General features: G+C 41.5%; 1 protein-coding gene across 8 annotated transcripts in view; it reads left to right on the forward strand.

The window, feature by feature from the left end:
• Nucleotides 1-3,672: 3,672 nt before the first annotated feature.
• PARN (poly(A)-specific ribonuclease) overlaps nucleotides 3,673-27,962 on the forward strand; it is a 161,549-nt gene continuing 137,259 nt past the window's right edge. For 3 of the 8 annotated variants that reach the window (XM_089896126.1, XM_089896130.1, XM_089896131.1), the window contains exons 1-12: nucleotides 3,675-3,833; nucleotides 4,237-4,314; nucleotides 6,985-7,064; nucleotides 7,872-7,939; nucleotides 8,025-8,106; nucleotides 13,012-13,072; nucleotides 18,730-18,895; nucleotides 19,580-19,645; nucleotides 21,117-21,155; nucleotides 22,538-22,580; nucleotides 23,869-23,949; nucleotides 26,981-27,037. In XM_089896126.1, the coding sequence (XP_089752252.1) occupies nucleotides 3,815-3,833; nucleotides 4,237-4,314; nucleotides 6,985-7,064; nucleotides 7,872-7,939; nucleotides 8,025-8,106; nucleotides 13,012-13,072; nucleotides 18,730-18,895; nucleotides 19,580-19,645; nucleotides 21,117-21,155; nucleotides 22,538-22,580; nucleotides 23,869-23,949; nucleotides 26,981-27,037 (840 nt within the window). In that variant the 5' untranslated portion in view covers nucleotides 3,675-3,814. Of the gene's footprint in view, nucleotides 3,834-4,236; nucleotides 4,315-6,984; nucleotides 7,065-7,871; nucleotides 7,940-8,024; nucleotides 8,107-13,011; nucleotides 13,073-18,729; nucleotides 18,896-19,579; nucleotides 19,646-21,116; nucleotides 21,156-22,537; nucleotides 22,581-23,868; nucleotides 23,950-26,980; nucleotides 27,038-27,962 lie in introns of all 8 variants that reach the window. The other 5 variants (XR_016387810.1, XM_089896128.1, XM_089896129.1 and 2 more) reach the window with 4 other exon arrangements.

A 27,962-nucleotide genomic window follows, 5' to 3' on the forward strand; every position in this document is an offset into this window, starting at 1 on the left:
GCGCCCTCCCCGCTGCCTAGAGCGGCCACTCTTGGGCCGGGGAGGTCCGCGCAGGCGTACTACCGCCGGTCCCGCCCCTTACTCTTGGAGGCACGGACCTTGAGCCAGGGCTTTACACCGAGAAGGTGAGGCTGTTGTGTGTATTTGATCCTCCAGAGTGGCTGTTATTGTATCTGCAGGAAACAGCTTTGCCCGGAAATTAAAATTATATTACAAGACCGTACTGTACTCGCCATAATTTTTTTTTGCCTTTACATTTTATGCAGAAAATCAGAGAATCATGGCTAGATTTCCATTTGCAATATTAAGAAGAATCGGAATTAACATGACTTTCTTATCACCACTTTTTTTTTTTTTTTTTCCCAGCGTCTTGGTTCGTTAAGAATTCATGAGGATTACCTGTTTTAAATCACTGGCCTGGAGATCGTTAAATCGATAATTTGGGATGATTTTTTTTTCCTAGCAATCAAATGGGCAAAGAGTAAAAAGATTGGTAATGTTCTGTGCTAGTGCCAGAAGTGTATGACTCATTTTCTGGAGGATAGTCTAGATAGGTATCAGCATATTTTTAAAAAATTGCCATGAAAGATACGTAACAAGATTTACCATTTTAACCATTTTCAAGTGTGCAGTTCAGTGGCACTAACTGTATCCACATTGTTGTGCAGTCATCACCACCATCCAGGACTTTATCATCTTCCCGAACTGAAAGTCCATACCCATTCAACAGTTACCAATAGTTCCTTTCCCAGCCTCTGGTAACCACCATTATACTTTCTGTTCAAGAATTTGACTACTCGGGGCTTCCCTGGTGGCGCAGTGGTTGAGAGTCCGCCTGCCAATGCAGGGGACACGGGTTCGTGCCCCGGTCCGGGAAGATCCCACATGCCGTGGAGCGGCTGGGCCCGTGAGCCATGGCCGCTGAGCCTGCGCGTCCGGAGCCTGTGCTTCGCAACGGGAGAGGCCACAACAGTGAGAGGCCCGTGTGCCGCAGAAAAAAAAAAAAAAAGAAGAATTTGACTACTCTAGGTACCACATATAAGTGGAATCATACAGTGTTTGTCTTGTGACTGGCTTATTTCACTTAGCAAATGTCCTCCAGGTTCATCTACTTTGTACCATGTCTCAGAATTTCCCTCTATTTAAAGGCAGAATAAAATTCCATTGTAGGTATACGTGACATTTTGTTTATCCATTCATCTGATAGATGCTTGGGTTGTTTCCACTTTTTGGCTATTGTGAATTATGGTGCTATGAACATGGGTGTACAAATACCTATTCAAACCTCTCCTTTCAATTATTTTGGGTGTATGCCCAGAAGTGGAATTGCTGCATTATATGATAATACTATTTTTAATTTTTTAAAGAAGGACCATACTGTTTTCCATAGTGACTGTACCATTTTACATTCCCACTAGCAGTGCACAAAGTTCCAGTTTCTTACCTAATAGGTGTGAAATGATATCTCATTGTGGTTTTGATTTGCATTTGTGATGTTGAGCGTCTTTTCATGAGCTTGTTGGCCATTTATATCTTCTTTGGAGAAATGTTTAAGTCCTTTTTAAATTGGATTGTTTGTTTTTGTGTTTTTGAGTGGTAAGAGTTCTTTATATATTATGGATATTTACGCTTTATCAGATACATGATTTGCAAGTTTTTTTTCCCATTCTGTGGGTTGCCTCTTCACCTTGCTGATAGTGTCCTTTGATGCACAGAAGTTTTTAATTTTGATGTAATTCATTCATTGCTTTTTCTTTTGTTGCCTATGCTTTTGGTGTCATAGCAAAAAATCATTGCCTAATCCAACATCATGAAGCTTTTTTGCCCTATGTTTTCTTCTAAAACCCTTATAGTTTTGGCTCTTACATTTAGATGTTTGATTTATTTTGAATTAATTTTTATACCGTGTTAGGTAAGGTTCTAACTTCATTCTTTTGCATGTGGATATTCAGTTTTCTTAACACCATTTGTTGAAAAGAGTATCCTTCCCTCACTGAATGGTCTTGGCATCCTTGTTGCAAATCATTTGACCATATATTCAAGGGATTATTTGGGGGCTCTCTATTTCATTAGTCTCTATGTCTTTATGTCAGTACCACACTGTTTTGATTACTGTAGCTTTGCAGTAAGTTGATATTTATTGAACTTAAATTACTCAAAATTTAAATTTAAGTGGCCATATGTGACCAGTACTTTCCATCTAGGACTTTTAAAGCTGATACTAGAAGGCAGAGAGATATTTCAAGTTTGAAGTTTGACTACTTGTCATATTGGTTTTCACATTTACTCTCTGCTGCTCACACTAGGAATAGTGGGCCTAATTAACTATATATAAATTTCCTTTCAATGAGTAGAGGAAAATGGACTTGTGGCACCTGGTGGGGAAAATATGGTCACACTCTTACTTGTTCTTTAGGGTTCTTAATATTTTCTTTTGGGAGAAAATGGTTATCTTCTTTTCAAAAAGCACAAGTGGTTCATACTCAGTATTTCTCTCAAACCTAAGGTGTGAATGCAGGGAAATGTGACAGCAGGTCAGAACGCTGATCATATCTTACATTTATTTTTACAGTGCTTTACAATTCACATACATTATCACCACTGATCCTCAACCCTATTTAGTGGATGAGAAAATCGAGGTTTAGGAAGATTAAATAATTCCAGACCTAATAAATGGCAGAGCTAGCCTTTGAAAGCAGATATTCTAACCAACTTTCATAGTAGGCTTTTGTGAAAGACCAAGGTGAATTCATTCACTCAACCCACGTTTATCGAGCATCTCGACGTGTCAGCAGTGTCGTAGGCTCTGGGAATCAACTGCAAACCACAAACCAACGTAAAACTCCATCAGGCAAGACCTAATCTGTTTTGCCCACTGTAGTACTCCCAGTAGCTAGTGCAGTAGATAAAGGTCTCAGGTTTGCGCTCCCCGTCACCTCTGTAAGTAACCCTCTTTTCCATTATTCTTATTGCAGCACCCTGCTCTTTCTCTTCACAGTGAACTTTGGGTTTCCAAGTGGCAAGTTCGATTCCTGCCTGACTTTCCCCTCTTCCCTCAAGTTAAGCTCCAGTGGGAGCTTGTCTTTTTTATTCCTCACTGTATCCCCACTCCTTTCAGGGTGCCTGGCACATAACTGGAACTCAAGAAATATATATTCATCAACTGGATGGATGTCATGTCACGCAAACTTCTGAAGTAAATGGCCCGGGCTTCCCTGGTGGTGTAGTGGTTAAGAATCCGCCTGCCAATGCAGGGGACACGGGTTCGAGCTCTGATCTGGGAAGATCCCACACGCCAAGAAGCAACTACGCCTGTGCGTCACAACTACTGAGCCTGTGCTCTAGAGCCCATGAGCCACAACTACTGAGCCCATGTGCCACAACGACTGAAGCCCACGTGCCTAGAGCCCGTGCTCCGCAACAAGAGAAGCCACCGCAATGAGAAGCTCGCACACCACAACAAAGAGTAGCCCCCGCTCCCGCAACTGGAAAAAGCCGGCATGCAGCAACGAAAACCTAATGCAGCCAAAAATAAATAAATAAAGTAAATTGTCCAAGTCTGGTCCTCACCAGTTAGACCACGCCTTGAAGGACTTTGATAGCCACGCCCCTCCTGTGTCCCGGGAAAGGAACCCAGCCTTGGCCCCGCCCCTGCCATGACGCAGGTACACGTGACGGCGCGCCGGCGCGCGCTGTTTCCGGAAGTCACCCCCGCGGTCTTCGCCGCTGCTGCCTGCGGTGCTGGCGGTGGAGCTTCGCGAGTGGAACGGCAGAGGCGGGCCGGACGGGGCCGCGGGCCTGGCCACTCTGCAAAATGGAGATAATCAGGAGCAGTGCGTGTCCGCCGTGCACCTCCCCGCGTACCCGCGGCCCCCTTCACCCGGCCTACTAGGCCCGGAACACGGCCGGTCTGCTTGGCGGGGCCTGGGGCAGAGGCAGCCCCTCAGGGGTTTGCTCCCCTTTTGCGCCTCTTGGGGGGCCTTATTCCTCTCTGGCCCATACACCCTTCGGGGCCTTGTCGTCTTTCTTACCCGGGCACCCCCAGGGCCTTATCCCTCTCAGGCTCGTGCCCCCGCGGGGCTTATTTTCCGCCCCTGTCTGTGCACCCCTCAGGGACCTGTCCTTCCGCCCTAGGAGACGTAGGAGTTCCCCGGGCCCTCCTTCCTTCCCAACCTAGTAGCCCGTGGGCAAGCAGCTAGGCCACCGGTTCTGAGCCTCTTCTCGGTTTCTCCGCAGATTTTAAGAGTAATCTCCACAAAGTGTACCAAGCCATAGAGGAGGCGGACTTCTTCGCCATCGATGGGGAGTTTTCAGGTATCCCTCGCTTGCAAGCTTGAGGCTGGCACCTTGCAGTGCATAGCCAAAACTCCTGCACCCCTACCCCCTGCTCCCTTGCCCCGGACTTCTGCCTGCTGGCCGCTTCTCCCTGTTTGTAGACATGGGCAAGTTGCATGGGTCTCCACGTTTTCTCTTAAACGTTTCAAAAGCACGGAAGAGGTGAGGTGCGGTGGGTTTTGTGATTGGGTTTGTGGTTGTTGGACCTCTCAGGGTTGCAGATAGAGATTAAGGTTTTGGTGCTGCTTAAAAACTCGGATGTGTGTGAGACAGCTTGGGAGTTCGGGTCAGGCTTTTTTGTATGTGTGGTGAAATACACATAACATAAAATTGATCGTTTTAAAGTTCAGTGGCATTGAATACATTCACATTGTTGTGTATCCATCTCCAACCATCCATCTCCAGAACTTTTTCATCTTCAGAACCGAAACACTCTACCCATTGAACAATAATTCCCAACTCCTCTCTCCCCTCTGCCTCTGGCAACCACTGTTTCTGTCTCTGAATTTGACTACCTTAGACATTTCCTATAAGGGGAATCATACAATATTTGTCCTTTGTGACCGACTTTAGGGTCGGACTTTTGCAGATAAATGAGGTATTCCTTTAGGCATTAGTGGAAGTGTTCATTGCCTGCCTTGGCATGGGTGTGCATGTGTGTCTAATACTTTACTAACAGTTATAACTGCAAGATTTTTTCTTTTTTTCCTTTTGGATCAAAGATATCCACTTTTGGTGTAGATAACACTTTTGCTACAAGCTTAACATGTTTGTAAGACTTCAGCTCTTTCCAAAGGACTCCTTGCTGGGGGTAATCTTTGGCTTTAATTAAGTGTGCAGTTTCTAGTTGGAGTCAGTTCCCTGGAAAGCTAAGAGTTTTCACCGCAAATGTCTCTTGACCTTGAGTATACCTTTGTTGTGTAGATGTTACTCCAAACTGTTGACCAAGACTGTACTCTAACAATAATGCGCATCAGTATTTGTTGATGTCTGAGTATGCATTAATCTTTGAAAGCAGCAAAACTTATTCAGTCGTAGAGATTGTTTCCTGAAATCATGACTGTTTTGAAACCTAATTTTTTTTTTTACTGAATTATAATCGACCAATTATATCAGTTTCAGGTGTACAACATAGTGATTTGATATTTTTATACACTATGAAATCACCATGCTAAGTCTAGTTACCATCTGTTAGCTACAAAGTTATTGTTGGCTATATTCCCTATGCTGTGACATTTATTTTATAAATGAAACTTTGTATCTCTTAAACCCCTTCACCTATTTGGCCTTTCCACCCACCCCCTCCCCTCTGGCAACCATTAGTTTACTCCCTGTATCAATGTCTTTGTTTGTTTGTTTTGTTTTTTGGATTTCACTAATAAGTGAAATCATATGGTATTTGTCTTTCTCTTTCTGACTTATTTCACTTAGCATAATACCTTCTAGGTCTATCCATGTTGCAGATGGCAAGGTTTTATGGCTGAGTAATATTTCTATATATGTATGTGTATATGTATGTATGTATGTATGTATGTGTGTGTATATATATATATGTGTGTGTATATATGGCATCTTCATTATCCATTCATCTATCTTTGGACAATTAGGTTGCTTCTATGTCTTTTCTATTGTAAATAATGATGTAAATAATGATGTAGTGACATAGGGATGCATATATCTTTTCGAATTAGAATTATTGAAGAAAAAGTAATTTTTGTTTTCGTATAGATATCCAGAAGTGGAATTGTTGGCTCTTATGTTAGTTCTATTTTTAGTATTTTGAGGAAGCTTTATACTGTTTTCCATAGTGGCTGCACCAGTTGACCTTCCCACCAACAGTACATGACGGTTCCCTTTTCTCCACATCCTTGCCAACACTTGTTATTTCTTGTGTTTTTGAGAATAACCATTCTGACAGGTGTGAGGTGGCATCTCAAGATTGCTTTGGCTGTTCGGGGTATTTTGTGGTTCCATACAAATTTTAGGATTATTTGTTCTAGTTCTGTGACAAATGCCATGGGTATTTTGATAGAGATTGCTTTGAATCTGTAGATTGCTTTGGGTAATATGGACATTTTTACAGTATTAATTCTTCGGATTCGTGAGCACAGTCTTTCCATTTATTCCCATCGTCTTCAATTTCTTGCACCAATGTCTTATAGTTCTCAGAGTACAGGTGTTTCACCTTCTTGGTTAAATTTATTCCTAGGTATTTTATTCTTTTTGATGCAATTGTAAATGGGATTGTTTTCTTAATTTCTGTTTTTCATAGTTTGTTATTAGTGTATAGAAATTTACAACAGATTTCTGTATATTAATTTTGTATCCTGCAACTTTACTGACTTCCTTTATTAGTTCTAATAGTTTTTTGGTGAGGTCTCTATAGTGTTTTCTATATTTGAAATCTGTTTTAGACACTGAAACTGCCCATTCTCAAATTGAAACAGTCACATCTCTAAATTCATTACTATAGAGTTTAGCTTGGTAGCCAGTGAAATTAATGCTAATTTTGAGAAAGTGAAGAAAGGAGCACTTCCAATTAATTTTAATTCATGAAAATATGAAATTATAGCGCCATTGAATAGTTGACTGACATTTTTCCATTAGCATTTATTAACAAGTTAAAAACTTTTATTTCTTAAAATCTAGGAATCAGCAATGGACCCTCGGTCACCGCATTAACAAATGGTTTTGACACTCCGGAAGAAAGGTATCAGAAGCTTAAAAAGGTACGTGGATGTGCTAGAAAAAAATTTTTTTCCCCATGTTGGTCCTGCATATGTTGAATTATAGAGGAATATAATCGTTAAACTTGTTCATTAATGTCTCAACCCCAGCTATAAAATGATATTTTAGTGGTATTTAAAACAATAGCAAAAATAATTGTTTGCTGGAAAACATTTTGGTGAAGGTTTAGTATTTTCAGTGTTAATTTGATTTACAGGAAATGTGATGTGGTTACTTTAATCATTTGGAAATAGGTTTACCATGACACTCTGGATGGTGGATAGGTGCCTAAGTTGGGAAAAATATTAAGAAATGTATATAAATTAATAATGCATCTGATACCTACTAGAGAATGGACTTGAGGATATGGGGAGGGGGAAGGATAATCTGTGACAAAGTGAGAGAGTGGCATGGACATATACACACTACCAAACATAAAATAGATAGCTAGTGGGAAGCAGCCACATAGCACCAGGAGATCAGCTGGGTGCTTTGTGACCACCTAGAGGAGTGGGATAGGGAGGGTGGGAGGGAGGGAGACGCAAGAGGGTAGAGATATGGGAACATATGTATATGTGTAACTGATTCACTTTGTTATAAAGCAGAAACTAACACACCATTGTAAAGCAATTATACTCCAATAAAGATGTTAAAAAAAATAATGCGTCTGATAGATAATCTGTAATCTGTTCTAATTGGAAGTATTCTGCCAAAGTTAAGTAATCAGAAAACCCACCTGATTGAGAATACTGTTGCTGACGTCGACTGTAGAGCACTGTTTTGACAGATATTTTATTTCCCTTTTCCAGCATTCCATGGACTTTTTGCTGTTTCAGTTTGGCCTTTGCACTTTTAAGTATGACTACACAGATTCAAAGTAGGTTGTTTGAATAAGTGGTGGGAATTCTTTTGTCATGGCATAATGTAACGCCCTAAGTCTCCTTTTATCTTATTTTCCCCAGGTATATAACGAAGTCTTTTAACTTCTATGTTTTCCCGAAGCCCTTCAATAGATCTTCACCAGATGTCAAATTTGTTTGTCAGGTTCGTAGTGTAATTGAGTTGGTTTTCTGTTATGAATTGCTGATGAGCAGTGTGGAAATGTGGAATCAGAATTCTCTCTAAAATTTGGTTCTACTACTAACTTGGCACTTTGGGCAAATCATTTCACCTCTCTGACTTTCAGTTTTAGGGTTGTAAATTAATGACACTCCCATCTTCCCTTTTACTTGAGAGTGAGTTAAGGAATGAGATGTAAGTGACAGGCAGATGGAAATGAGAACGTGAGCTTTATCATTAGTAAAGCTGAATCTGAGACCATGGCTTCGTAGTGTGACTCTTTTGGGGATTTTTAATGTCTTACCCCTGAATTGAACCTACAGATCAGGACCTTCAGGCTTCTTCCCACCCCATTCTCATTGCACCCATCTCCAAGGGTAGAGCTTTATTTTCTGGAAGTGGCGGGTATGTGTGTATCCTCTTTGAAAAGAGAAAGCCCAAAAGGGGCTAAGCTATATATGTTCAGTTTCTTTTCCCAAGCTCACCAATTAGGAAAGAGAGGGTAGATAAAGACCACTGTTTCCTCCTGAGGAGGAGAGGGCTGACTTTATGAGCCAAGGTAAGGATACAAGGAGGTTCCCCTTTAGAACACCCTGTTTGGAGTTGTAGCTGATCTAGTAGACACTCAGTGAATATCAGTTTCCCCTTTCTGCTCTCTCTCTCTTTTTTTTTTTTTTCCTTTCTGCTCTCTTAATAATCTGATACAATGGATAAGGTGAATGTGAATAAGTGTATAGCGAATGGATATGTGATGAAAGCTGAATGTTGGCCTTTTCTCCCTTATGATCTTATGCTTGAGCTTCTCTCTCCGTAGCAACATTAGTTCCTTTGAGTCTTCCCATCTTTCCCTTTTCCTGCATGTAAGTAGTAATGCAGTTAAGAAAGCCTGGAGGGTAGGCTTCTGAGTGACTGAGTCATGTCAGGTTCTTTCTGTAATAAGGCAGGATATAAACAAATGAAATTGAGCATTAATTGTATATCTAGGGCTGAAGAGAAGGTAATTTTGGTTTTGTAAACCTGAATTTTTCTTAAATTAGCAAATAAACCATAGTTGATATTTCTTTACCCTGCAACCAGTTAACAGCTATTTACCAGTCACCTTAGTATAGGATACTTAATTAAACAGTATTTGTAGATTTTCACTGAGAGAAAAATAGGCTCAGTTGGGAAATTTGTGTGGATGTAGTTTTCCAACAGTACCAGGAAAAGACAATTATTTAAAGTGGATTCCATGGCTTTAGCCAGGGGTTAATCAAACAAATGCAGACAGTGGCAATGAGACACCTTGGGGATGATGCTTTGTTCTAAAAGACCAACACAAACACAGTTATTCTAGGAAATGAATTGGAAACAGATCAAAAGAACCCTACCCATTGTACAAAGCCATTCTGGGGCTACACCTGGAACACTTTAGGGAGTTATAGTAGCCAGCCACTCCTTAAAACAAAGAAAGACATCACAGACTTGAAGACAGGCCAGAGACTAATGTCTAAAATGGACAATGGGATAAAAATGGTGCAATTCTCGGGTTTCCCTGGTGGCGCAGTGGTTGAGAGTCCGCCTGCCGATGCAGGGGATGCGGGTTCGTGCCCCGGTCCGGGAAGATCCCACATGCCGCGGAGTGGCTGGGCCCGTGAGCCAAGGCCGCTGAGCCTGCGCATCCGGAGCCTGTGCTCCGCAATGGGAGAGGCCACAACAGTGACAGGCCCGTGTAGCGCAAAAAAAAAAAAAAAAAAAAAAAAAAAAAAGGTGCAGTTCTCTGTTCTGGAAAAGCAAAGGCAGGGAAGAGGTTTAGACTCAGTAAGTAAACTTGTGAATTGTATGGATATGGTAAATGATAGTGTCTTTGAATTTTTTTCTTTTGTCCTCCATCTAAGGTGGATTTTGCTTTAAAATTCTATGGTGACAGCAGGGTTGCATCTTACAAGGAACTTATTAGCTTCTGGAGTCAGCGAGTAGGGTGAAAATTGTGTCTGGTCAAAAATCAATCTTGAAAAGCTCTTATTACCCTTAAAGCAGGGAGAATTTGGGGGCAAAATAACTTAATATGCTCTTTGAAAAATAAGCATCTGTATACATAGTGAGCTGCTCACACTGGGCGGGATATGGGGGAGCAGCCTGAGAGCCAGGCACACTCCTGGAGCACGTGCCCGTCCAGTGGGGCGACAGAAGAACTGCATGGTATTGGCATTGTCTTCACCTCCTCTTTTTCTTCTCTTGTCCTTCCTTTTTCTGACCGAACATCTGTAGTTGAATTCATGGAAGAAAATACATACGTGGTCGTGAAAAATCGAGACCCTGCTGCTGTCTGTAGAGTAAAGAACGAGTTTCTTTTTTTTATCCCATCTTCCCCATGCCACTTCCTTCCCCATTTCACTCCTTTTATGTCCATATGTACATATACTCTTATGTCTACATATATATACATAATTTTAGCTTTTTTCTTTAATATACACAGGATCATAATATTCATATTTTATATAACTTGCATTTTCTACTTAACACACTGTCTTCATATTTCATAGTATGGATATGTTATAATTTATTTAACTGGAGTTTAGAAGTTTTCCAGTGATTACCTATTTTAAACAATGCTATAGTCAGCATCTGTGTGCAGCATGTCTTGGTTATATGTAGGAATGTTTTTATAGGATAGATTTCCTAGAAGGGGAATTGCTGACTCATAGAGCTTATATATTTAACATTTTGATAGATGCGTCAAATTGTCCTCCCAAGTAGCCATGCTCATCTTTTGAATCCTGAAAATGGTACATTTAGGACAAACCAAAGATAGTGGTTAGTAAACCGCAAATAGATTTTGCTGGTTCAAAGTGTTTTACCTTTCTTTTCTTTTCTTTTTATACAGCAGGTTCTTATTAGTTATCTGTTTTATACAAATTAGTGTATATATGTTAATCCCAATCTCCCAATTCATCCCACACCCTCCCCCCACCAACCCCTGGCCGCTTTCCCCCCTTGGTGTCCATATGTTTGTTCTTTACGTCTGTGTCTCTATTTCTGCCTTGGAAACTGGTTCATCTGTGCCATTTTTCTAGATGGATTTTTTTCTTTATTATGGTAAAAAATACATAACCTAAAATTTACCATTTTAAGAGGCTTTCAGTTCAGTGGCATAAAGTACATTTTTTTGTGTGCAACTTAGAGGGTATCGTTTTAGTGGAAAGTAAATAGCTTCAAAAAGGGGATAGGTGAATCTCTGACTCTGGATTTTTAAAGAAGGAAGTGAGGATGTTTTGGAGTCTAGTGACAGCAGGGACAAAAATGCCTTTCCATAATCCATCTTTTGGTGCCTCTGTCAGTGATGGAATATTAGGTGGGCAGAGTTTTAAGAATACTCAGGCATGGTAGATAAAAAGGCTTGTGGCCCAAGTCAGAAGTCATTGGGTCTTGTTCAGAACAAGATAAAAAGGGAAGATGTGGGTGGGGACTGGTTGCTTATTTGAACCACAGGAAACCTGGACATGATGGAAAATGATGTGCCTGTACCCACACGTGTGTGTGTGTGTGTGTGTGTGTGTGTGTGTATTTGGTAAGGTTGCCTTTTTATATCTCATCATATTTTAAAAAGAATTTGTGTTGGGTAAAAAGTATATATATATAAAAATATATACAGTATATGAAACCTTTTAACATAAGATTAAAAAGATAAGTAAGTGAAAAGTTGGAGGAAAAGAAAAATGAGGATACAATTACTGTGTTATGATTAGAACACAGAATTTGTGTCAAAGAAAGTCTCACCTTTTTGTCTCTGAGCTTCCTACCAGCCAAGAATAGGGGGAACACACGATCAATTCTGTGGCCCATAGGATCGAAATAGGCCAGAGCTCAGGAGAAGTTCAGCTTCCCTCAGACTAGAGACCTCAGAACATTCCCCCTTCTGTTATCATAAAGAAATCACTAATGTAGAAGACCTTGTCTTCAGTGGCATCTCTAAAGAGAGTACTGGAACTGGTACAGCATCCCTCAGCCTAGACTGATGGTATAATGTCAGGTACAGGTCAGGAAGGTAGTTCTATGAGGGGTCAGATTAAAACGACTTGTGTGCTGCCCTCTGATGTTCTGACTTAAAACAAGAATAAAATTAGAGAAGCTACAGTGATGTTTCCCACTCTTCAGTCAGTTGAGTAAGAACTTTGTGAAAATTTTCCCATTCTTGTGTAGTATTATTTAATTAATATTTTTACTAACATTTACTTATATATTTTGACTTACCCTAGGCTTGAGATATGTATTTAATAAGTCTCGTTACTGGGAATTTTTCTCTATTTTGATCTTGAATGTAAAGAACATCCAATTAAGAGCTTGGGACTTCCCTGGCAGTCCAATGGTTAAGACTCTGCCCTTCCAAAGCAGGGGGCGCGGGTTCAATCCCTGGTCGGGGAACTAAGATCCCACATGCCACGTGGCGTGGCCAAAAAAAGAAAAAAAAGATTTGGGGCTTTCAGAATCTAAGTTGAAGTGAATAATTGATACCTTATAACTTGCACATGTTTGCTACCTTAAACCTGAACCTGGGGTGAGATAATAGAAATACATTTAATTTTTATTTATAGTCTCCTAGTCAGTATAGCCACCAGGAGTTTCCTGCCGATTGGGAGAATATATGTTCACTAAGTAAAATTTTCTTAAATGTTGTGAAACAAAGGATATTTGTTTTATAAGCTATAAAGGAGAAGAGCCCAGATAGTTTAAGTGAATTAATGGATGATTTGGCAGCCGTGGAGTAGAAATGCCTTGTCCTCTGACCTTTGGCATGCTGCCTTCTTGCCTGGTTGCCTTTGTTTACTTGCCTGAGTTCTTTCTCTGCTTCTATTCGTACACCTGCCATGAACATCACCGAAACGCATGTTCTGTTTACTCTTGTTTCAGAGCTCAAGCATTGACTTTCTAGCAAGCCAAGGATTTGATTTTAATAAAGTTTTTCGCAACGGTAAGACTATGTGTGACCTCTCTTTAGAGCTTGTAAATCTGGATTTAGTTGAGAATTATCTTTTTGTGCCTGCTGTCTGAGACAGGATCTCGGATTCCCAGTCCATCGTGTGCAGCCATAGAGTTTTTATTGTGCCCTTTTTTTAAGGCCTGAACTGAACAGGAGAGGAGCTGCTACTTCATTTAGCTCTAATGAGGCCTCTCAAGCTCCTGGTTTCACTGAGTGGAGCTTTTCTGTTGCTGGTGTGACTTGGTTTCCTGGCAGACCACCTGGGGGGAATGCATCCCTGTTTTCTTTCAGTGGTACAAGTGCTACGATGTAGCATTTTAAAAAGCAGCTGTATTCCAGTAATACAGAGATGGTCTTTGGAGGAAAAATGTCTACATAGTCTGCACAATCCTGATGGCTAACTTGCTGGCATGATAGGCTGGCAAGCGGCCTGGAGTGAGGGACTACGTCCCTTCCTTATCCCCAGAGCAGAGCACGATTCCTCTTCCATATCAGGGAGGTGACAGTTAAATATTTGATGAATGAACGCCGGACGTTAGACCACACCAGAGTGGTTTTCCTTCCTCCATTCATTTGTTTCCCGAAAAGTATTGGGGAAGGCCTCTGGTTTTCTCAGCAGTACTAAGCGCCTGCTGCTCTAAGGTCAATAGGTACTTTTCACTTAATTATTCTTGTAAATTGTATTCATTCCCATGGGAAATGTATTATTGAGTGAGGTAAGAAAGGAGATTTTTCTCAGCAAAGGTTCTAGAACAAAGACTTCAGCTAAAGTCTCTTCCCCTGAGCATTATATCCTTGCAGGGCCTTTAGCACCCATGTCATGTTGTTTTTTAAATTGCTTTAGTGGTGCTGCGTCTTCATGTCTAGTGATGATTTTGATTTTTGGAAATACTAAAAAAAATTTGGAATCCAAACTGCTTAACCTGGTGGGTGAACCAGCTGGGTAACACAGTTTGGGTATAATAAAACTATTTATTTGCTTTGGCTCATACTTGACTCTGAAAGCCATTATAAAACACAAGTTCCAAATGTAGTTAGAGCCCTATAATGGAATAGTTGCAGAAATCTTTTGAAGGAACTACTTTACCCAGACTCATATGAGTGTGTAATTTCCAGCCTGATGGTTTTATTTTCATAAAAGGAGAGAAACAGCTAAATTGGAGGATGCCTCACTCTCTAGTTTTGTAGTCAGACCTTGTAATATTTTAGTCAGAGCTGCATCAGGGCTCCCAGGCCAACTGTTATTACTGAGACTCTAACCCCGTGCTATTGTAGATGTTCTGTAATTCTGACCTAGACCTTCACTTCTCTTTCTTATCAAATCTTGCCACTCAGGGTTCGCAAATGCCAGGCCCTTTTCTCCTGGCAGTCTTCTTGTTAGTGCCTTTGACTTCCTTGTCTGAAATGGAACCAGGTGACTCCTCTTACTGTTCCCCCTGCAGCCCTCCCAAGCACAGGTGGTTTCAGCTCTGTCTCTGTATATGCAGCCAGGCAGTGGTAGGCATGCCACCTTCAATCCACTTGAGTTCCCTCTTCTCAGGAGCCACGCTTCTTGCCAGGGCTGCGTCACCAGCTCTGCCATCCCTCTTTCTGCTGACTTCTTGGGCGTGGCCTTCACCAGCAGCCTTGGCGACAGCTCATCGTCTTTCTCTCCACTCCTACCTCTCTCCTCCTTCTGGGTGACTCCAGCATCCATGAGGACAGCCAGCAAATGCTCTGTCTTGTCTGTTTCTTGGCCAGGCGGTCAGCAGTCCTCGCTTCTGCCTCCCCTTAGCCCTGCACTCCCTTGGTAGCATCGTGGGTCTTATTAGCAATAACTGTGCCCATCTCCATCATTTCTCTTGTCTTTCTCTTCCACTTACTTGGGTACCTCATTTCAGCCATCAGTTGACCTCCATTGCTTTTTCACTATCGGTTACTTTCCACTCTCCTGTCTTGACTTCTCTCCTTGTCCACCTGGTCCATCATTATCCTTTCTTCCAGCCCTTGCTCCTCTTTCCCTCTATTGCCCTGGTCTAGCCAAGTCCCAGCCCTGGTTGGATCTTATCATCCACCTCCTCTATTTCTGAGCATCTGAATATTGCAGGAAAATGTGACACACCTGAGCTAATTTGTCACTTTAAATTCATGACGACAAGCTTCAAGAAAGGACTCAGTCGTGCTCAAAAATCCTACTTTTCTGACTTAGAAATTCCCTTTCCAACTCTCTGTGATGTCTGTCCCACTCAGTTGATGACCATGCCTCTCAATGAAAATAGAAGCCATCAGGGAAGAGCCACTTCGTGTTCTCACCACCAGACCCACAGGTCTCCCCCGAGCCCGGGCTCAGCCTTTTCGTTTCTCTCCTTACAGAGAAGAGGAGTCCCTGCACCGGTCAGAGGCTAGTACCTGCCTCCTAGTCAGGCACTGGCTCTTCCAGTTTGCCCTTCTCTCTCCTGGATATTTTCCCGTCTCTGCTGATCGTTCCATCAACCTTTGTAAACATGCTTTGTGAAAGTGCAGAGCTTCTTAATCTAGGCCATGGGTCGCCTTCCTGCCATAGATAGAATTCAGAAGTCTGTGAACTTGGGGAGGGCATTGTGGAATTCAAATCTATATTTTCTCTAACCTTGAACTGAATTTGTTTGTTTCTTCTGTTAGGAATGTCGGCAACAACCCAGCAGTGTTAGAGTAGCTGGGAAGTTGTCCTCAGTGAAATCCCAGGTATCTTCAAATGGCATTTCAGTTGTGACAGATATCTTGAATATTGTTTACCTTCATCAGTACTTTGAAATTATCATAATTATGTCACCTGCCATTAGGTCTTGTTATTTAATGTGTTGACCAGGAAGCTGATTTCCTGTATTATTATCCCATATTATTATATCACAGATTAAAAAAAGAATTTTTGGTAACTATTTCAATGTAATTACCTTTCTTTACAATCTTGCATATTTTATTTTATGCATTTGAAAACATTATTCTGGGGAAGGGTCTGTAGATTTCACCCGACCACCAAAGGAGTTGGTGGCCTGTGAAGATTAAGCAGGCCTGCAGGAACATCTCTGTTTTGAAATAACTCCAACCAAAGCAAAACCATCCCCCCCTCACTTGATTCCACATCCCCTTTCCACTTCTGGCCTGTGATCCTCCCACTCAGAGGAAAGCATCTTGAATGAGATGTGTGTTCTCACTGTTCCTTCCTCTTCCCCTCTAGTTTTTTCTTCACCCACCCCCAGCTGGCCCGCCATCTGCACCCCTCCAAGGACATTGCTGGTCCCCCGTGTCTGCCATGATCTCAGACCCCATAGATCCTTCTTTGTCCTCATCTCGTTCCACCTTTGGAGGAATTTGACCCAGTCGATTGCTCCCTCCTTCCCTAGACACTGTCCTCTGGCTTTCAGACACTCATTCTCCTGGTTTTCGTCCCACCTCCCTCTGGACTCCCCCGCATCCTTATTGGCTCATTCTCGTCTCGCCAGCTTCTAAATATTACTTTTCCTAGTTGGTCTCATATATTCCATGGTTTTATTTATTTTTTATTATTAAATTCTTATTTTGAAATAATTTCAGACTTATATAAATGTTGCCAGAATACCGCAAAGAATTCCTGATACCTTCCGTCTGATTTCCCAGGTGTTAGCATTATAATGTTTGCTTTGTTGTCCTTTATCTCATTATATATGTGTATATATAATTTTTTTCCTGAACCATTTTAGAGTAAGTTGTACCCATGATGCTCCTTTATTCCTAACTACTTCAGTGTGAATTTTCCTAAAAACAAGAGCATTCTCTTATATAGCACAGTAATCCAAATTAGGAAATTGACATTGCTACAGTACTGTTACCTCATTTGCAAACCTAATATAAGTTTTGCTACTTATAGCAAAAGAGGAAAAATAATTTCCCCTTGTCCCGATTCAGTCCAGGACCACACGTTGCCTTTGAACTGTCATATCCCTTTGCTCTTTTAAAATCCAGAACAGTTTCTCAGTCTGTGATTTTAGTACCTTGACATTTTTGCATAGTGGAGGCTAGTTATTTTGTAGAATGCCCCTCAATTTGGATTTTTTTGATGTTTCCTCAGACAAGTCCAAATGCATCTGTTCATCTCGGGCAGGGATACTGCAGATGTGAATGTCTGTGTTGCTCAAGTGCATCATATCAGGAGGCATATGACATCAATTAGCCGCATTACCGACGATAACTTTTTTTTTGTAGTGTGTAAAGTGTGAAGTACACTAATATTGTTGTGCAGCTGTTGGTGTTTTTAATGTGGATCACTTTTTCACCGATTAGTTTTAGCATCCATTGATAATTCTTGCTTGAAACAATTATTATTGCTGACGAGTGATGATTTTCTAATTCCATCATTCTTTCTATAAAGTTTTTTAAGTGTCACATGGCTTTTAATGTCCCCCACGTCCTGATGACACCTACATTTATATCTCAACACCTTTCTCTGGAGCTTTAGGCTTATATCTGTACCTCTTCATTTATATATACATCCCTAGATGATTTATTATATCCAGGAGGTAGCTTTTGATTTTCACCCCTTGGGCCCCAAGTTTATTCATTGCCTGGTTTTCCCCACTTCAGTAAGTGGCCCTACTGTTGTCCCAACTGCTTAAACCTAATAGTTAGATGTCGTTTTTTATTTTGCCCTTCCCTTTCTCCCTCACCCACAGTATGTTGGCAAGTTCTAGCTCTCCTATCTGTAGAATCATTCTCTCCATCTCTGTAGATTAGGCCAAGGTCATAAACTATGACCTTCTGCCTATTTTATAAATAAAGCTTTACTGGGACACAGCCATACCCATTCATTTACCCATTGTGTGGCTGTTTTCATGTTAAAAAGGTCAGAGTTAAGTAGTTGCAACAGAGATCCCCGTATGGCCCTCAAGCCTAAAACATCTACTGTTTGTCCCTTTAAGGAAAAGTCTGCTGACCTCTGATCTAAGCGGTTGTCTCTGGCCTGGACATCTGCAGTGGACAGTTCCTTCCATCTGACCTCCCTACTTCAACTCTCACAGGAGTCCAGATGATCTTTTAAAAAACATGGAGCAGATTATGTGATTATCTTGCTTAAAACCTGATGATATCCCATTGCTCATAGAATAAAGTAAATTCTTACGTGGCCCGTAAGGGGCTATGTAATCTTGCCCCATCCTCTCCAACCTGACATTACACCATTCTCCTGCTTATGGTTCCTTGCTGTTTCTGGAACAGTCCAAGCCTTTTCCATCCTCTGGGCATTTATGCTTGTTCCCTGCCTGAAATACTCTTCCCCCAGCTCCTTCATATCTGATTCATTCTTACCCTGAGGTCCTCCCTCCTGGTGGCCTTCTCTGGTCAACCTAAGGCCATTCGCTTCACTACAGAGCAGGACAAGTCTACCTTGTTCACTGTTAGCTCACTAGTGCCTGATACAGTGCCTGGCACAGCGTAAGAGCCAAATCACAGTTTGTTGAAAGGAGAATGAATGAACGAGCGAATGGAGTGAATGAATAGACAAACACATTTCAAAATCATTTGTTTTTTCCATTGATTTTTTTGAGCTGTAATTAAATATGGTCTTTCCTGAGTCGTTTAGATGCCTTGGTTTGTTACAAAATTTTTATGATAAATGGTTACTTCTGCTAATGCATTGTTTAAAAAATTCTGTTCAGGAATTCCATACTTAAACCAGGAAGAAGAAAGACAGTTAAGAGAGCAGTATGATGAAAAACGTTTACAGTCCAACGGCGCAGGTGCTTTGTCGTACACGTCTCCTAACACCTCAAAATGTCCCGTGACGATTCCTGAGGATCAGAAGAAGTTTATTGACCAAGTGGTGTAAGTTCCTAAACTGAAACCAAACGTGTGTTGAGTCACGTGTCTTGGAGCAGGGCTGACGTCTGTATCTCAGGCTCGTGCTTCACGTGCACAGTGCACACAGAGGTGTGATGTCTGAGGGGCAGGATTTAGCTGTGGTGTATCTGAGTTTGTGTCACAGCTGTCAACTGTAAATCGAGTTCTGTGTACTGTACTTAGACTTCCCATGTGTCGCCAGGCAAGAGACTATCTTGGCCAAGTGGTCAGACCTGCGTGGACCACGGGCCTGACAGCCACCGTCCAGTCCCCATGAAAGCAGAGGCCCATCCAGATATTTGCAACACATCCATGTTTTTTTCTCTTGCAGTGAAGTTTCTGACAAGCAAATGTGCCCTCGGAGGAGCGTCTGGTTTTGCTCTGTTTAGCTGTCAGTATAACTGCTTTACTAGGAAAGTAAAAATGCAAATCATTTGTATTGCTGAATCCTGGAGAAGTTGTTGAGAACTCATTAATAACAGCAACAAATGCCAAAATAAAGTATTTTTCTTTAAGCCTTACTGAACTAAAAAGTTATAACATGATTTGGTAAAATTACAGTGTCGTATGTTCTTGTATTTGGATTGCTTTTGAGTATGATGATTCTGCTGGTTGACAGCTTCATTCCTTAATGATGCTGATGGTCATGTTTCTATTCTAATTCCTCAGAGAGAAAATAGAAGATTTATTACAAAGTGAAGAAAACAAGAACTTGGATTTAGAGCCATGTACTGGGTCAGTTGCCCTGAATATTTTCATGTGTACTTTTTTTGGAAAGGTAGATGATTTCTGGCATGTGCTTCATTTGGTTGCTTAAAAATGCTTTCATAAATAGTCTTTTTATTATAGGTATGTTCCCAATATTTCAGCACTAACCTTAGCATTAACAGAATTGGGACCATGGTATATAGAGACACTGAATGAATGCTTTGTTCCATCCTGGAGGGGAGAAAACTGTTGTGCACCTTTGCTTTAAGTCATGCTCAAGAGTGGCATCATTATTGTAGCCTCGACTTGTGCTTCATACATAAAGGCTTCAGAAGAGCAGAATTTACTGTCAGGCTACTCCTGTCCTTTTTTTTTTTTTTTTTTTTGCTGTACGCGGGCCTCTCACTGTTGTGGCCTCTCCCGTTGTGGAGCACAGGCTCCGGACGTGCAGGCTCAGCGGCCATGGCTCACGGGCCCAGCTGCTCTGCGGCATGTGGGATCTTCCCAGACCGGGGCGTGAACCCGTGTCCCCTGCATCGGCAGGTGGACTCTCAGCCACTGCGCCACCAGGGCAGCCCTACTCCTGTCCTTTTAATTTCTCTCTGCAGTAAAAACCATCAGTGTTTCATAGAGTCAGTGACTGAAACAGCCTGCTTTCCTTCCTTTTACTTTGTGACTAGCTTCACAGAAGTGTTTTAATACATCTGTCTACTTAAAACTCTTCATACAGCCACAGGAAGTAATACTTTGGTTAGACAAGAACTTCTGCCTCTTCTATAAAGGCAGTATAATAATAATAAAGAGCATTTCGATGAAAAGTGGTGAGGAATCCTCCCACCTCAAACATCCTGTCTGCTCTTGTTTGCACATTACCTGTCACTTCTGATGAAGTCTCCTTTAAAAATTAAATATTTTTCCCAATTTGAAAAAGAATAAATACATGTATATGAATAACTCAATCACTTTGCTGTACACCTGAAACCAACTCAGCATTGTTAATCAGCTATACTCCAATATGAAATAAAAAGTTAAAAAAATTTCAATCCATCTTTATTTATTTATTTTATCCATTATTATTATCATTATTATTTTTAATTTTATGTATTTTTGGCTGCATTGGGTCTTTGTTGCTGCACGTGGGCTTTCTCTAGTTGCGGTAAGCGGGGGCTACTCTTTGTTGCAGTGCGTGGGCTTCTCTTGTTGCAGAGCACGGGCTCTAGGAGCGCAGGCTTCAGTAGTTGTGGTGCGCAGGCTCAGTAGTTGCGGCGCACGGGCTAGTTACTCTGTGGCATGTGAGATCTTCCTGGACCAGGGATCGAACCCATGTCCCCTACACTGGCAGGCAGTTTCCCATCCACTGTGCCACCAGGGAAATCCCCAATCCATCTTCTAAAAAAAAAAAAAAAAAAAAATTAAATGTCTTTCCCAGCCAGTGCTTGGTCAGTTTGAATTTTCCTTTAATGAGCCAAAATTAATACCTTTTCATTTGTTTTTATAGGTTCCAAAGAAAACTAATTTATCAGACTTTGAGCTGGAAGTAAGTGTTTATATTATACACGAGAGCTCTGTGAGGGACCCAGGATTTAAAAACTAAATGTAATTTTTTAGCTCTTATTTCATTTTTGATATTCTGCAGTTCTTGGTGATTTGACCATACCGTGTTCTTGGGTAGTGCTTTATTTTGTTATTGCTTTCCCCTAATTTCTTAAGTTGAATACCCACTTAATTTATTTCATACCCACTTAATTTATTTCCTTGTTATTCCTTCTTAGTAGATGTTGTAAAGCCTTTACAATGTTCTTTTAACTGTCACTTTGGCCTGTCCATTAACTTCTGGATGTGTAGTGTTTTTGTTCTTTGAAGGTATCAATATATGGTAAAGATTTGGTTTTAAGACCTGGGAAATACTCAGGTGAATGCTTTTTCTAAAACAGGGGTTAGGCCATGGGTAGGTTTCAGGAGGCCTATGAATCCCCTGAAACAATATCCAAAACTGTGTGTGTGTATTTTTCTGGCGGTGTTTCTGTTGGTTTAATTATATTTTCAAGTGGATCTCTAACTCAAAAATTGAGTATCAGGATTAGACAGATGGATGTTTGCACTTGACTTTGTTTGGGGTTCTTGTTCTTTCGTTAGAGTCTGCCAGTGGCATGTATACTGGGAATTTACTTTGACCAAAACAGGAAAAGGGCCATTGTTGTTTGACCAGGCTCCTTTCCTCTCATGTTATCCTTGCCACGTACTCCACCCGAGTTCCAGATTCCTCTCCTGGGCAGATGAAACTACTGTGCCAGATTACAGCAGAGTTACTCATCTCACGTCTCCCCTGTGCATGCCCCAGATCATCCAAAGAGACCTTCAGAATTTTACTTAGGAAGTAAACATTGTGATATTTAGAAGCAAGATTTGACAGTGTAGTAATGAGTTGACTGTATTACGGGATGCCTGACATTTCAGAAGATGCCTAAGTCCTAAAAATATTAATTTGAAATCAGTTACATTCCTGTGTTTTATTTTGTTTTTTTTTTGCGGTACGTGGGCCTCTCACTGTCGTGGCCTCTCCCGTTGCGGAGCACAGGCTCCGGACGCGCAGGCTCAGCGGCCATGGCTCACGGGCCAAGCCGCTCCACAGCATGTGGGATCTTCCCGGACTGGGGCATGAACCCGTGTCCCCTGCATCGGCAGGCAGACTCTCAACCACTCCGCTACCAGGGAAGCCCACATTCCTGTGTTTTAAGAGGAGAGAGAGGGAAACATTTAGCAGCTGAAATTACTCTAAAGTCTTCCTAGTAGTGGTATTTATTTCATACTTAATAAAACTTAAGTAATGAAATTATGGCTATGTAGTTGTTTTTAAAATACTTAGGGTTTTAGCTGTTGTCTCATCTACTGATGTCATGTTTTCTTTCTTTTCTTTAGGTATCCCAAAGGCATTCATGTTGAGACTTTAGAAACTGAAAAGGTAACCTCAAGAATTAACCAGGGCCAACATCAAACGCATGAAACCCATGCAACAATATGCAAATGCAAAATGCGATCAAATCGAGCAGTTGAAAGTCAGAGTTTACTCCTTGGCTCTGCTACATATGAACTGGGTGACACTGGGCAAGTCATTTCCCCTCTGCCAGCCTCGTTTTCCTCATTTGTGCATTGGGCATGAGCATGGTAATGAGCTATACCTATCTCACAGCTTTTTAAAAGATAGTTATCAAGTGGGTAGATGGAAGTGAACATGCTTTGTAAACTTGAAAGTATGCAAATGTTAGTACATGTTCTTAATCCTCACAGAAAGCTGATATACATGGTATCCATGTAATAATTGCTTCCTGTTATGTGGCCCAGTAAAATTAAATTTTAGAATCTGGGACATAAACATAGCTATCATCATGTACTCCTAGGGTGCAGTGATAGAACTGTGATGGGTAAAGGTGGGCTGATGGTGAGCTAATAGTGCGTTCCTTCTACAGAATTTTAGAATTTAGTTCTTGTTGTTAAGTCAGATGTCTAATTAAATAAGAGATTAAGTAAATTAAGTCTTGCTAGAAGAAAAATCTCAAACTTTGACACAGGAGGTTTTGTAGTATATTTGATTGATACAAAATGCAGTATGTGAGAAAGAAGGTGCTGGTTATCTGACAAGTTACCAGAAAATCCAGAATTTTTTTTTTTTCCTTTTTTTTGGCCATACCACACGGCTTGTGGGATTTTAGTTTCCGACCAGGGATTGAACCTGGTCCCTTGGCAGTGAGAGCCTGGAAGCCTAACCACTGGACCACCAGGGAATTCCCCAGGATTTTTTTCTTATGTTAATGAAATGTAGAAATTTTTTTATCGAGGTGTGGTTAACTTACAATATTACAGTTTCAGGTGTACAACATAGTGATTCAACATTTTTATAGATTATATAGAAATTATTTTAAAAACAACTATTTAGAAATTCATGTTCAAATGCAGCATCTTAGTGTTCATTATGGAGTGTCTTATTCTCACAGTCTGTTGATATTTATAATTGTCTTTTGGGTTGATTAATAAACCATGGGAAAATGTCACGGAAACACGGAGGTGGAATTTTGGTTTGTAAAGCATCAACTCAAGTTTTGGTGGCATTTCAAAATACTTTCAGTGTGTTTAGCCCATGAAGGACTGTGCAGTGAGAAAAATTGTACTTCTCCTGGTAGCAGAATCTGAATTTTGGGGGGTAGGGGTCAGGTAGCTTCCAGAAAATTGTATATCTGCTTTATGTCTTTTAGAAAGAGCGCTATATTGTTATCAGCAAAGTAGATGAAGAAGAACGTAAAAGAAGAGAGCAGCAGAAACACGCTAAGGAACAGGTGATTGGATTATGTTCATTTCCTTTGGGTGAGAAATGGCTACAGAGTTGTAGATCCTGTGATAGATTCAATTTAATGAATATTTTTCTACTAGAGAAGAATCGAATTGGTAGCAAAACCTGGAAGAGAATGAGGGGAACCTAAGGTTAATTAATTAGATGCAGCCAACAAAGTGAGGCTGGCATCATGGTTGACCAGTCTTCACTTCCATGAAGCAGTCTTGGAGAAGGAATTAGTGGTTATCATTTAGATTGTGTGTCACTGAGCTTCACAGCCCATTAACTAATCTTGCTGTGTCTAACTTCAGGCACAGTTACTAGTTTTCCTAAAACAAAGGTTAGATGATACGATTTGACAGATTAGGATGCACGGTCATATTTGCATCGTTAGAACCTCACCCTGGTTGTCCTCTGGAGAATGGATTCGAGTAAGTCTGGATGCAGGGAGACCAGTTCAGCTGCGGAGTAACCAGCTAAGAGATGTCAGTGCCCTGGAATAGGAAAGTTAGTAGCAGTTTAGGTGGAATCTGGCCATCTTTAGAAGGTAGCGTCAGTGGAATTTGTGATTGGATGTGGGTGGTGAAAGACGAAGGCAGAAGAAAGAAGATGCTCAGGCCGGGAAGTTGGGCAGCTGGGCAGGCTGACATCAGTCCACTTAGATGGGGTGGCGGAGTGGTGTTGGTGGGGGGGCGCAGGTGGAGGAGGCCAGGAATGGGTTTGGGCGAAGGTGGACGTCCAGCTCACCCATGCATAAAGCAGGGCCACATCAGACTAATGCAACCAGGAAAGACACAGCAAGCCTCTGTTAGATTTAGACAGTTTATGACTTAGAGAAGGTGACAGCTACACGTGGTGCTTGTCCCACAAACCAAAAAGACAACACTGAAACAAAAGGGGCCAGGTGACTGCAGAGTGAGCTGTGGATGCCCCATCGCCGAGCAGCCAACTCTAGACTGCGGTTAAGTGCTTTCATACTCTGTAGCTCTATTCTGAAAAGGCGGTGGGGCAGGAAGCCCCAGGCCTCGTCAGAACCTGGGCAGCAGTGAGAAACTGTCTCAGGACAGCCTCCCAGGCGAGAGAGGGAGGTGGCCTCCCATCCTCTCCTGGGGTGTTCCATCCAGATGCACATTAGTTACATCTCAAGCCTTTGCCTGCGTGGACTATCTGGATATGTGCAAGGTCACCAGGATACCGTGGTAGGGCTGTACCCCTATAGTGGACAAAGGTGTTACATTCGGCTTTTGAGCAGATGAGGTTTTCGATGTTTTGGGGGCATCTGAGCATCGGTGTCCTGTCAGCAGATTGTCGTGCTGGAGTGCAGGAGAGGGGTGAGGGCTGGACTTTGTTGTTGGCAGAGAGACCGGGACAGGATGAGAGCACCTATCATATGCATGAGGAAGGAGCAGAGGGCCCAGGGTCGGATCCTGAGGACCACCAGCATCTGAGTGATGCGCAGAAGTGCAAAAATGTGCCTGAGGTTATTGTGACACAGCAGCCAAGGGGAAGAGTGTATGAAGAAGGGGATGTTGACAGGGTCTGATGCTCTCGAGAAGTAGAATGAGGACTGAGACATAGGCATTGGGTTTAGCCTTGGGAGTAGGTTTTTTTCTTCTTTTTTTAAAGAACATTCTTTAAAAAGTTAAAATAATTTTAATTCTGGTAAAATGTATAACATAAACTTTACCATCTTAACCATTTTAAACTGTACAGTTTTGTACTGTAAAGTATATTCACACTGTTGTGCAACCGTCACCACCGTCCATCTCCAGAACTCCTTTCATCCTGCAAAACTGAAACTCTGTACCCATTAACAATAACTTCCCATTCCCCCATCCCCCAGCCTCTGGCAACCACCATTCTACTTTCTGCCTCTGTCAGTTTGACTGCTCTAGGTGCCTCATGTAAGTGGAATCGTACAGTATTTGTCTGTTACTGGCTTAGTTCACTTAGCATAATGTCATTTAGGTTCATCTGTATTGTAGCATGTGACAGAATTTCCATTCTTTTTAAAGGCTGAATAATATCGTATGTACTACATTTTGTTTATCCGTTTATCTGCTGTTGGACACTTGTGTTGCTTCTACCTTTTGGTTCTTGTAAATAACGTTGCTCTGCACATGGGTGTACAAGTATCTCTTTGAGTCCTCGTAGTTCTTTGGGGCACATACCCAGGAGTGGGATTGCTGGCTCGTATGGTAGCTCTGTTTCTAATTTTTTGAGGACCAGCCACACTTTTCCACAGTGACTGCACCACTTTACATTCCCACCAACGGGGCACAAGTGTTCCAATTTCTCCACATCCCTGCCAACGCTTGTTAGACTTGAGAGTAGTTTAAAGAGGTGAGCAACTTCAGTGAGGGTGAAGCGGGGGAGCAGGGGGCTTGCGGGTCCCTGGGAGTTGAACTGGACCTAGTGAGTGGAGAGGAGTCTTTAAGGAATTTAGCTGTGAAGAGACAAGAAGGAGAGTGGTTGCGTGGAGCTCAGATTAAAGGAAGGGGTTTCAAGATAGGAGAGAAATTGAGCCCATTTAAGTGCATTGGGAATAAAACAGGAGAGAAGAAACTGAATGGGGATGAGTCTCAGTGCTATGCTATAAAAATTTTATAAAAATGCATTTGACCAGGAAAAAAGAGCCTGAACATTCTTGATTTGACAGTCAGCTGCTGGGTGGGTCACCTCAGAATTGAATTCAGTATTGAGTTTGGCCAGCAGGTGGCAGCTTTTAAAAGTTTGTGTTTCTAAGGCAACTTGAGAGACTAGGAAATTTCAACAGTCAGATGGGAAGTGATGGGTAAACCCTAGCACTGTTATTTTAGTAACTAATGAATAATTTGCCACTTTGCTCATTTTAAAACAGAAGAAAGGTATGTGCATAGGTCATTTTAGATGCAGTTGTTTGGGGTGATAGACTCAAAGCATGTGAAACTAAAGCTATCTAACTTCAGTCTTTTTTTTTGCCTAGATTTTAACCCGTTCAAATAAGCAATATGTATATGTCAATAGTGGTTTTTTTTGTTTTGTTTTTAAATTAGGAAGAACTGAATGATGCTGTGGGGTTTTCTAGAGTCATTCATGCCATTGCTAATTCGGTAAGTGAACCAGACTTTTTAACTAATTTCATGAACATAACATTTAAGGTGAAATGCCCAGTTATCATTGCACATTAATCATCTGGCCAGTTTAGATTGTTTGCCTGGTCTGGAGGGAGAAGTTAGCACTTCATAAAGACAGATTGTTGTTAAAAGGCGCTTAGTGTGACATCGTAATTGTGGAATTATATCCAAACCATTTTTTTAGAAAGCATTTCTTGTAAAACGCAGGGGAGGATTATACAGTGACAGCCTTATGTGGCTCCGTGGAACTAATATTTATTATTCTCAAAACCAATAAGAAGCAGAATAACAAACTAAAGAATATGTGAGAAACAATCTAGTGTTTGAAGCGTTTTATTCCTTAATTAGAAGAATCTAGAGGGTAAAAATAATTGTATTGAGTTCTCTGCATAACTGTGATTGAATCTTATATCTCATAGCCTTAATAACATTTGATACATTTAAAAAAATGTGTTGACCATTTGTGTAAATATGCTGGAGGGTTCTGTAATAGATAGGATAGACATTTCCCCCTGTTTCGTAAATCCTTTCAGGAAAGAGGCACCCACATCTTGAATAGATTAAACTGGGTCTTGCTGCTGGTTGTTTTGTGAGTTATGCATCCGAGTCAGACTGCTTGCCTGGATGCTAAGTTGCCTGGAATCCCAAGACTTTTCTTTACTTGAGTAGCTGGCCTAGGGAGAAGCAGTTGTCCCCCTGCAGGAGGAGTCATCTTGTCCCTTAGATGCTGAACTCTGCATCAGGGAAGCTTTACGGCCAGACTCCAGGAGTCCATGAATGTCTCACCACCAGGTGCAGGCTTGTCAAACAGGAGCATCTGAGGAGAGGCAGCCACTGTCCCCAGTAGGGGTGGGGGGCTGTGGCCAGTAAACAGAAGTTAGAGAGCCTTGTGAAGGAGGAG

Source organism: Delphinapterus leucas, chromosome 15 (genome assembly GCF_059928025.1).
Source record: "Delphinapterus leucas isolate spDelLeu-1000000601 "Yukka" chromosome 15, BTC_Dleu_Yukka2, whole genome shotgun sequence".
In the NCBI taxonomy this organism is placed as follows: domain Eukaryota; kingdom Metazoa; phylum Chordata; class Mammalia; order Artiodactyla; family Monodontidae; genus Delphinapterus; species Delphinapterus leucas.